The 11,960-nt window shown below is 42.4% G+C and overlaps 1 protein-coding gene across 1 annotated transcript; it reads right to left on the bottom strand.

Moving 5' to 3' along the window:
• Positions 1 to 10,793: 10,793 nt before the first annotated feature.
• Positions 10,794 to 11,488, bottom strand: LOC6732240 (protein nemuri). The gene has a single exon (XM_002079333.3). The coding sequence runs from the start codon at positions 11,396 to 11,398 to the stop codon at positions 10,886 to 10,888; it is 513 nt and encodes a 170-aa protein (XP_002079369.1). The 5' UTR covers positions 11,399 to 11,488; the 3' UTR covers positions 10,794 to 10,885.
• Positions 11,489 to 11,960: the final 472 nt, after the last annotated feature.

The raw sequence follows: 11,960 nt of genomic DNA, 5'->3' as shown, positions 1-11,960 counted from the left end.
TCAACATTAAATAGTGATATATGTCAGAGTATTGTCGGAATAAATATAATAATAATCGGAAATATTTAGAAATTATATATTTAAGTAGTGGATACAAAAGGCGATTTGATATAAAAGTATCGCATTGTATGGCCTACTTAACTAGCTGATTTTGTATTCCAACATAAAATGCTAAATATTACTTATAATTTTGTGAGCTAGGATAAAGTACAAAAGAATTTTGAAAACTACACAATCTTTTTTTTACGTTCCCTTGTTTTTTTCCAAGTTGAGAATTTGTTGCTATTGTTATTTATAAGAACTCATTAGTAAGCCTGAGCGGATGCTCTTGACGTGATCGATTTCTTGACAAGCATCGCTTTCTGTGTTTACATGCATAAATCAAAGTTGCGATAAGGTTAATACAATTGCTTGCTTAACACCTCGTTGCCGGTGAGATTTTCGGCTGAAAGAAGCTGGCAGATAGACAGACAGACAGCCGAAACGATTTAGCCAACATACGTAACAATGTTGCCAAAACAGCGTGACAGCCCCACAATCACCCGCACAGCCAGAACAACAATGGGGCATTGGGGCAGTGTCAAGCAAGGAGCAGCACTACCCACAACCCACAACCCACCACCCACCACCACCCATTCACCCCCACCAAAGTGGTGTTAAGGCCACATCACTGCCATTTTTGCCATTCTTTAGCCATTCCGCAGCACGTGTGCCGAAGCTGCGACAATGAGAAGTGTGTGTGTGTGTAAATGGGTGTGCGACTGGGTGGGTTATGTGAATGATTTTTCACTTTTGCCGAAATACATTTTTATAAATTCTGACAGGGCATTTGTTGAGCCCGCTGCCTTCGATACCGCTGGCAAAGTTGATAAAAATGTTCTGCTCCTCGGGAAAAGTTCTTTATGAAAGGAATATACAAGGGTATACGGTGCAAAATGTCCATCGTCGTTGGGGGGCATGACTTATCGATGCAGCTGGAATATTGATGTTGGAATAATAAAGATACACAGTTCGGTGTATATAGGTTTTATTTTTTTGGCATGAAAAGCTAGCCAAGAAGTTTCAATGGAAAGGATTGCAAGTGTTCTTAAATCCAATACAGTTAGTAGTTATTATGGATCTTGCAGCTTTAATCAAATGCAATGAGTTATTATAAACAAAATAAATAAAATTTTAAAAAGGGTAGAATATCATATTAACTGTTTGTACCATTATAAGAAACTAAGATATGGGCTTTCATTCTGTGAAATGAACTCCTTCCAAATGGTGGTAACAAAATGAGCTATCAGCGACTGTCTAAGCAGATCCACTCCCTACCCCCCGGGAACCACAAACAGTTGGGATAATAAACCAAATAAATATTATAACTTCATCAGGGCTCAACAGTCCTCAGCTGCCACAGCATCCTCAAAGTGTTGAGGCGCAAAGATTGATGATAAGAGAGATGTTTGGAAAGATGACCCACTGACCCCCTGCTGTGATGGACAAAACGTATTTCTTAGCTCAAATATTTCGCCCTAAATTCCACGACTATCGGCTACCCATCGCCGGCCTATCATCAACTCATAATGTTGACATTTTTCCCACAGTTCAATGGGCATCGAAATACAAACGTGTCCGTATTCCTCCTGCTGGGCGTTATCTGTAGTTGGGGTGGAGGCTTCTGTCTTTCGTCTCCTGACTTCGGATGTATCTGCGACTTGGAGTGGGAAGATGAGAAATGGGACACGGGCCGTTCTTTTGTTTGATTGACTCGACTTGGCCTTTGTTTCAATGACTCGAAACATCTTGATGATGGCTTGTCCAAATACGGACAACGATGGAGCAGTGTTCGTGGGTGTGGGGACTTGAATAGAAGACGTGATGTTTGATTTCGTCTTATTTTTGTAATTTCTTGGTTCAGTGCACGGCAAGTAGTTAAATGTATATTTTCATTTCGTCATTTTTCTCAGCTTACCTATATACCATGTGTATATATATATATAAATATCATTCTATGACATAATGCTTCATTAGGCAACGCGACACCCGCACATCTGGAAATGAAAGAAAATCGTGGAAAATTCCTGGGCTTCTGTGTTGATTTGTTTGCCCGGCAATTATTATGCTTATCGCTGACACAAATCGCCATTTAATTAGTTCGATGCCTTTGTGTCGTGTTTGTGGACTTCCCATTGATTTGTTGACACTGCTTAAGTTTGGCAGCAGCGAAGGCCACTTGTCCATAATGCTCGAGTAGGCTAATAGGGATCACGGGTCTCTGCGGCTGACAGCTGGCAAATATTTTCCCACTTAAATATCATAATTGGCTCACTTTATTGCCATGACAACTCACGCGAAAATTAACGTGATTTAATCAGTTTGGTGGGAATGGGTTCGGTAATGCAATTAAAGAAATGGCTTTTGTTGCTCTTCAAACTGCGTTAATTTCGCTAATTAAATGTTTTTTATTTCATTTTTTTTTATTTCGAAATGATGCGAATGCGTCGCTAATAGATTAAACAAGTTTTTATTTTTAATAATTAATGAATTGTGTAAATGTGTAATGAAGAAAATTAAACCATGTTTATTATTTATATTAATTTCAATGCTGGCTAAATAAAATGCAGCAACGCTTAAGTAAGTGGCAAATATGAAAGCATTTCGATAACTTAATTTAAAACATAATTGCATTAAAAGTCCCTATTCAGCTTATTTAAGGTAAGAGCAAACTTAGTTCCCTGGGTAGCCGAAATTCAATAAATTTAGCTCTTTAGGTGCAAAAACACATACGGCCAATAAATCATGCGCTTGGCCAGGACATAAATTACAATTAAAACTGAAATATAATTATGTTATCTGGGCAACTTTTCATTGAGGCAGCAGTAGCAGCAGCAGCAGCAGCACACCGAGTAGTTCACAAAACATTTGCCACATTTGTGTGTGCGGCCTTTGTGCGACTATCTCACCTTTTAGCCAACTATTAATTATGTCCATGCTAGACGGACACAATAGCCAAAATGTCGCAAAAGTTTTGCTATTCGAGCAGTTGTTGGGCCCTTTGGCGCCCATAAATCTGCATAAGCCGAATCCCCAGATCTCTTCACTCCCGATATCTATGTGGGTTTGTCGCATCTTAATTAACATGAAAAGTGGCCGCAGTTCGCCATTTCATTGGCCATTCGCCGCATCTGGGACATCTTAAGGACAAGCCATTCAGATGCACTCCATGCACTTGGTAAGGCGATTAATGTCGGCGTCAATGCAACTATGCAGCTTCGACTTTTAGCACTTAAAGTGCATTTGCCATAAACTTGACCACTTTTCAGTTTCACAGCACAGTGGCGTGCGATTTCAAGGATATAGTAACAATCGAAAGATATGGTACGTATCTATAAGTCAATTTACAAATTGAAAATTTGTGTTTTTCTTGGGGATATAATCCTGAAAACGGGTGAACCCCCTTTTCTTTCATCCCCATTCTCGTGCGCCACTGTTGACCCTTTTGACTCCTTTATTCCTTGCTGGTCAGCTGGCTTAGTAGTTAGTACATAGTTGGTATCTGTTGGATGTGTCGCAGTATTTTATAGTTAAACTTTCGCCCGGCCACGCCCGGTGCGCTCTCCCCTCGACATTCCCATGGATCGTACATTTTGTTTTCCCTGCAATTTTCTTCGTTGTTCTACACAATTAGCAGCTATTGCCATTTCGACCCCCTTCGCGTTATCCCCGTGTTATCCCCAGGCTTCTCCACTCCCCTTGCCCCATTTCCCCTTTGGCCTGTTTGTTTGTTTGTGGGTCCTTCCCCGTTGGCCGGCTTGTTTGCCTTGTTAGTTGCCGGTGGGCGTGGCTCATTGTACGAGTAATATGCGTTTTAGATTGTAGACACTATGCCCCCTGGTCGTCTTGTGTTTCCACCAATACCCCCAACCCCGGAAAAGTCCTTCAGCCACATAGTGTAGCATGTATTCCCCCGGTTCCTGTGACTGTGACTTGCATAATGAGTAACATGTTTGTCGTAGGCCGCTGTGGCTTGGCCAAGAAGCCCACCGTTTATGGCCAACAATTGAAAGCGTTTAAGGAAGGGACAATGGCCTGATCAACGGCTGCGATTAATCTCTATGGTGGTGATTCAGTGTGATTGATTTAAAGTTGACCTTCAATAGAAATAGCTCTATACTTAAAATAACTAAAAAAACATATTTACTTTTTCAATATGTTAAAAAGAAGTTGAAATCTTTTTTTAAGCAGAATATTCATACTTATATAGACTTTATAACTTACTTGTATATTTATAGTACTAAGCAGAAGAGTTATCCAGTTTGATTAAGATACCCTTGTTCATTGGCTTATTTTTTTAGCCTTCGTGCAATTGCTCAACTGGCTGTTTGTGATTGTTCCTGTCTCTTTCAGGCTGTCCAACCGAAAGGAATTGGATGGAAAAAGTGAGCAGTCGGACAGACGACTATCAGGGCCATCAGCAGCAGTTGCAATTGCGAGGGAGCAGCAACAAATGATTTAGAAAATGATTTATGGCACACTCATCTAATTACCAGGACCCGCAGAGTGGACCCAGGAAACAGGATACAGAAGCAGGCTGCAAAAAGCCATGGCCATGCGAAGGACCCTACGCTCGGATGACAATTGCGTACCATTTGTAGCCAATGTTTGCCGCTGTGTGGGTGTGGCATGAGTGTGTTTGTCAGCAACATCATTGGCGACATTAATGACATACGCCATCAGTGCGAGTCTTATGGGTGGCAGTTCCAGTTCCCAGGATCCCCTTCCTCATCATGGCCATCATTCCCATCATGCGCCAGTTCCCAAGCCTTTTTCCGCGACTGCATCGCATCAATCGTCATCAGTTGGGAGCGAATGTGTTGCGGCTGTAAAATGGGTTTCGTATTAGTATCGCATCAATTATAATTTCCAGCTGACATGCGAATAGCTTCCGGATTTGTTGCAATTTTTCAGACCCCACTCTGTTGCCACTTTGATTGCCAGTGTGATTGACGTTTTAGCCTGGCATTGTGGTATGTCTGCCATCCAGGCTAACCATTTCCCACCCACTTTGTGGCCCTCAATTCGAATTTAATTTACGTTGCCGGCACGTGGATAAAAAGCCAGATATTTGATTGAATGTTTTTGTTTCTCCCTATTGATTTACCATTATGCGTTTGGGCACAATGTCAGCCGATTGGGGGTGTGGCCGTTGGCTATAAGTTGGCTAATGATTGTTTCGCAGTGATTAAATCGCATATGGGACTAACTAAAATTGAAGCATATATATCATATAATTCAAACTGTGTGCCAAATCTCTTATTATAAGCAAACATATATTTTATTTTTCTTTAAAGACCTACTTTCATATCGAAATTGAGTTGGCTTGAGCTTAAAATCGAAGCTGCCTTCTTAATATTCCGAGCAATCACCTGACCAAACCAAAATACCGAGACGGGAACAAATCAAAAACTAATTCCAACTCACCGGCAGGAAACATCCTTGAACAAACCGAGAACAGGATTTCAAAGCTTTTCATTGCCGACGGCAACATCCTCGACGGCTCCGTGCTCCTTGGAATCTGTCAGAAAAATAAACAAAACTGCGAATTTTATCGTTGTGAACGTTTATGCACAAATTGCTTCCAGGTTTTAGCGCTGTCGTGTCTGTCGCCTTATCGAATTTCAGGACAAGGATGCCGCCGCAGACGCAACTTCATCGCGTCGGAGGATTGTGGCTCCTATTCAGCGTAGGATTCGGTGGAGTAAAGTTTTCCTGCTCAAGGCGTAAAATGAAATCGACAGTAATTTGTGTGTTATCTGTCTCCCTCTGACGCAATGCTACATCTGTTGGAATAACAATTGTGACAACTTTTCCCCACTCCACGCCAGTTCGACTATATGTGTGGGTACAAGTTCAGCAACAACAGGAAATTACTTTAATTCGAAAAGTTGACTTTATCAAACTATGATATCTAAACGACGGCTGGTGTTAATGTGGGCGACAAATATTGTATTCCCTCGTCTTGGGTTCAATAAGCCCCGGCATCATCATCATATTGTCATCTCAAAGGCGTCAGTTGGTTTGGGCAGCAGGGGGTGAATATAAGCAGCTCCAGCAGCCCCTAAGTCACTTTGATGGCGCATAAGTAAGTGGCAATGAATAATTCATGTGCTATTTATACAAAATCGAAATGATAATCGTTCACTTTAGCATTTAAATCAGTTCATTCTGCTGGCTTCTTTGGAAGGGGCAAGACCCCATACTTTCTGGAGCTCCCTGTTTGTGTGATAAATACAGACTTACAGATCTGATGGGTTAGGAATCAAAATACTAGGGTTAATTCGGAGTTACCAGGGAAGAGGCCAAATGTTTTATATCTTGCAATTCATTTTTATTAAGTTGATAATCGTTTGTCATTATGCACTGGAACTTAAAGTAGATCACAGCTTTAAGAGAATTCCCTCAGCAATTCGAGCACTATTTTTATTTACTCCTTTAAGTGGATTTTCTTATCGCTTTATTAGGTTGATAGTCATCTGTAATTATGACACCAGCTGGGGCACTTATGTGCTTTCGCAGCCACTTGGCTCCTCGAAATCCCGCCTGCCATGCCAATTGACATTTATGGCTTGTGCAAGCATGCAAATCCGACGATAACACGCCTCACCACACGCCAATGTGTGGGCGGAGTGGGTAGAGTGGGTGGCTTTGAAGGCCTAGAAAAAGCTAAAAAATGGGGGGAAAACCTGGGGGTGGCACTTAGGTGGCGGCGAGTGTGTAAGGCTCAAACTGCTATCTGTATTTATTCATAACTGCAATTGCAATGGCGCCCTTTTTGCACCCACACACTCGCATTGCCAAGCTGTCGAGCATGAGTTTTTCTGTTAAATTGTCTTGTTGAAAGAAAATCGCACACACTTAATGCCTGGGCAGAAGGATAAACCCGATTTGCATGTCACTGCCACTGTCAACTGGCGGAGGTGGCTGAATACGAGTCTGAATCTGAATCTGAATCTCAATGTGAGTGTGAGTGTGAATACAGCTGGCAACTTGCAGTGCCGGAATGCATTTTCCACCGCCAGTTGATAAACGACGTGCACTCAGTTCTTAGAGTGTCTCTGGCTTGCTTTTCCCGGTTTTTTCCCCCATATATATATATATATATATTATAGTAGTATGTGGAAGACGCTTTTGGAGTGATTTCAATTCGCGATGAGTGGTGAGTGCCTGCGAGTGAGTGATGATTGTCAGACAAACTTCCATCCGCATTCACACATATTTTACTCCGCAGGCTCGGTTTCCGGACTTATCGCGCACTTGTTGCCGGGCTTTGCATAATTTATGATCTTTGCCGTAATTGCTCTATTTTATGTCTTCACCCAACTGGGATTCAAAGGACCGCTCTGCCCCGTCTTATCGAGGAAACCAAGGCTCTCGTCGTCTCGCCAAGGACAGGGACTTCGGCACTTAAGCCTTTTAAAATTTATGTCAAATGCATTTGTAAAATACGGCAAACTTACGAGTGGTAACACCGATTTCCATGCCAGTCAAACTAAGACGGTACAGTGTGCTATCTGAGCTAATTTTATTCATTCGAATTTGTATTTTATATTCATCATGGTAATTCCCTTTAAACGCTCATATAGTTCACTTTTAAAATTGTATATTTAGTTAAAATTATATTCTTTTAAATATATATTATACATATTTAAAACCACATTTTGTATTGTAAACGGGCTATTTTTATATCGATTGCTTTAAAAATTTTTGTATTGCTACACTTGGAAAATTCAGGAAAAGTATCGAATATTATCAAAAGGGTTTTCAACCACTGTGCAGACGAATGCCGATTTCTGAATGAAGAGGGTAAGTGTAGAATGTGGGAACAGCGAAAAAATCTGGTGCATTTTCGTGCAGTTGGTCGTGGGAAATATTCGTGTAGGGAAAATGTAATTTCAGAGCACGTTGGCGGTCTGGAGTTTTGCTCGTTTTCTTGTTCTCCTGGCAAGAGTCGGCTGCTCCTCGACCACATATGCATATAAGTTGCAAATGCTACAAAATGGCGACAGAGGCCCCATTCCAAGCCCAGGTCCTTCGTCCTTCTTCCTTCAATATGTGTTGTCTTTATCAGGTTCGCCATCGCCGCCATTTCTTTTCGGAGAACTCTGGGATTTGCTTGGCTCTTATGGAAAACACATTTAGGACGACGCTTTTTGGCTGGTAAGCACTTGAAGGACGGGCGCCTTAACTCAGGTCTGTTTTTCATCTTTTATCTTATGCAAATAATGCCAGGTGCATGCTAAAAAAAACCTTAAGAAAATAAAAAAAAGGAAAAAACTAAAAATCTACCTGACGCCATTCGAATGGCAGTTAAGGCAGGTGTGTGCACTATTTACACTCGAGATAGTGCGCTCCGAAATTTTGGTCACGAAGTGCTGAAAATATTTGCTGGCATTAAACAAAGTGGGCACACGAAGATGGAGCGGCCATTTTAAATTCACATTTTTTTGTATCGGAACGAGGAAAGCATTTCACATGCATATGCCGCAAATCAATACGCACTTCGGTGCAAATATGTTCCATGTGTGTGCGTATGTGTGTGCATTTCCATTCACGCACACATGTATAGAGCACCGCGTATGTGTTGTGCAAATAAAATGGCGCCGAGAAGCACGCACCATATTGTATTTATGTAAATTTATTTCCGTTACATTTCCGCCGCTCAATTGAAAATCGGCAAGTGATTTTCCATTTTTCTGCCCCCTCGCTGCGAAAATTTACTCGTTATTCTTGTTGTCCCGCACGGAAAGTAACAGTGGGCTCGAAAAAGTATTTAATAAAGCAAAGAAAAACTGAATACATACATATATATGTACAAGCTTTTTGGCCGAGGTCGGCTTTTGTGCCAAGTCAATCTGAATAACAGATTTTTGTTTTCATCTTGTTCAGCGGATTTGTATTAAGTCCCATTCAAGGAAGGCAATCGAGCTGAGAACCATTGTGGAATATTAAATTTATTGAATAATATTCTCAGTTCCTTTTTCGGCGGTTTCAATTGAATTGAACAAGAAATACCAAGTTTCAAGCTGTTGTTTCGTGTATTTTTTTGATTTTTTGCATCAATAACATTGGTACATTGGTTGGTTTTAAGATGAAGTGAAAATTAATGAACGTATAATCTAAGAGCTCAATTGATAATTAAAGACACTACTTAAAATTTTCCTAAAGTAAATTCCAATTTAAATTAAGTTCTAAGCTTATCAAACACAGGCAGATTATAAATGAGACTGGCGTATGGATAAGTAATGATAATTATGCTTTAATTCCGACTTTCTCCGTTTGTACATATATTCGTTTGAATGTTTAATTTAAGTTCGTTTCAAAACAGCTTTCTTTGCTTTCTTTTTCGTGATGATGGGCGAGAACTACTATGTAAACTAGAGCAGCCAATTTAATTTCCGTTGGCTTATTGTCCTATCTAAATTGTTTGGCTCTTTGGCTTTTGTTGCTGCTAAAAGCCAAACAATGGCCGCCTATTGTTGGCTGAATCAACTCAGACAAAGGCCAAACTTTTTGTCTACATCTCGGTGTCGCTTAGTGAATGCCAATGAATATGGACACATGTTGCAGCTGCAGAGGAAATTACAAACTTCCAAACATTTCACAATGCACATTTCGCATGGGTCTGCCTTAATTAAACGATAACCGAAAGCCAATGCCGTAACATACATGGCTCATTATCCGTGTTACCCGAATTCTGAATCCTGGAGGATGATGATGATGATGACACTATGAGGGTCCCATCAAAATGTGCAGCATGGCACTGGCCGATGCACTACTCCATTCATATATGAGTTTAATTTCCTGCAGGCCGCAAACTATTTGTGGTTTAATTTGACGTTTTCAGAGATCGGGTACAGTGCTACACTTGGACAAACTTCTGTCTTGATGGACTGGCGGTGTTCCCAGCTGGAGTTAATACTGCCACCAAGTGCCGCCGCGGGTACGGACAGCTCATGTTGCACCAAATGGTGTCTAATAATCTCGGAATGGATACAAACTTGGCGGCGGCCGCAAAACTTTCGCCACGACTGCAGCACAAAGCCAAGGAAGTTTGGCAGAGTGTATGAGGGGCACGGCCAGGACCAAGACCAAGAGGATGTGGCAACAGCCCAGCAACATTGGCACATTCATCATTTTTCGGGTGCTCGCACGAGCAGGAAGGACCAAGGATTTCAGCCGCCAGGCGACAGCAGCTGTTGCAGCAACATCGCGGCAACTTCTTGTCACATGTCACGTCGCTGCAGGGATGGCACAGGACCAAAGGACCAAAGGACGATGGTACGAAAGGACGACGGGACGTCGCAAAGAATGCGAATCAGGCCGACACTGCCCTGCGCTGTGCGAATTTTTAACCAAAGGCTGTTGAAAGTTTGCCGGCACTTCTAGAAGGTCTTTAACGATTCTGTAATCGAGTACACATTATGTACTTCTTTAAAGCATAAAACCCTGTTTATCAAACTTAATTATGGCTATTATTACTCGTTTTTTAACAAAGAGGCAATAACACTTGTTTTAAATTTGACTGACCTATAAAACATATTTAAGCCAGCTGTAGTCAGTTGATCGATATTAAAAAAAGAATACTCCTCAAAACGAGTTCAGGCAAAACATTATGGCAGAATGTTATGGGTCAAAAGTATTTTCATTTAGATGAAAGTCGATAGAGAAAATAAGGTATAGATCTAAGCTGTAGGCTTGGAAAATACTTATACTAAAGTATATTAATATAAAAATAAAGAAAAAATCAATTTAGCGTGTTTTCGTTAAAATCATAATTTATTTGTGTATGTATCGAATCGGTGGATCGGGCAGTTAGTCTTATATCTGTGATTGGAACTTCTTAGGCCTTGTTGCCCTTGCCGGAACGCCTCTTGATGGAGGTGCGACGGCGAGCACCGGCACGACCACGTCGTCCGCCGCGCCTGCGTCCACCTCGTCGTCCTCCACGGCGCACGGATTTGCGTGCACTACGACGACCTCCACGGCGGCCACCGCGGCGTCCACCACGACGACGACCGGCACGAACGATGCGGCGGGCACGGGCGTCATCCTTGTTGGGCTTCACGATGGTGTCCTTGTTGTTGGTGGCGGTCTCCTTGTCCTGTTTGTTGTCGCTGCCCACGGCAACATCATCGCTGCGTCCCTCTAGTCTGTCTTCCTCCTGTTCCTGGCGCTCGAGCTCTTGCTCCTGGGCGGCCAGCTCGGGCTCTTCCTTGTTGTCCGACGTCTTCTCGACCAGCTCGGAGCCACGGCGAGAGCTGAGGACTCGGCTGCGCTGGGCCGCCGCCTCGGTGGAGACCACCAGGCAGCAGAGAGCCGCCAGGGCAAAGATCAGGGTATATTTGGCTGACATATCGTGGCTAGCAGTCGAACTGTTGCTTGTGGAAGGCCGGAAGTGGTTGTGATGCTTTCGAGGTGTCACCTCCGGTTTTTTATACCTATGCCTATCCGATCTGCTGCAGCTCCAAAGCCATGGCACCTGTTTCAATGTTTGCTCACTGCAAGATGTTGCAACACACACAGCTGTATTTGCCCCCACCAAACCAACCCGGTTTCGATATCGATGCTGTGCGGCTATTAATTTGATCTTTTGTTTACCCTTTCGCCTTTCAACTGCAGCACATTTTCCGGTTCCCCTGCTTGCGCTTCATTTCCTTACAAATTGCTTGCCCTCCGGCTGGCTAACAGCTACTCCGCTCCGTCGGCAAATAATTGGTTTCTTGTTCCACGCGCCACCGAACCCACTGGCCAGACTGGAAATATCATTTAAAAAGAATAAACGTAAATAATCGAATTGCACAAAAGCGTTTTAGCTGCGCTTTCGTTTGATTTAGTCGAGCAATGCTCGTGGCCCCTTTGGCTGGCTGGATAATTCAGCGGAGTTCCGTCTGTGCAGCTTCCTGAAACTGCACTGC

Source organism: Drosophila simulans, chromosome 2L (assembly GCF_016746395.2).
Source record: "Drosophila simulans strain w501 chromosome 2L, Prin_Dsim_3.1, whole genome shotgun sequence".
Taxonomy (NCBI): domain Eukaryota; kingdom Metazoa; phylum Arthropoda; class Insecta; order Diptera; family Drosophilidae; genus Drosophila; species Drosophila simulans.
The sequence above is the reverse complement of the archived record's forward strand: the minus strand, read 5'-3'. Positions and strand labels throughout refer to the sequence as shown.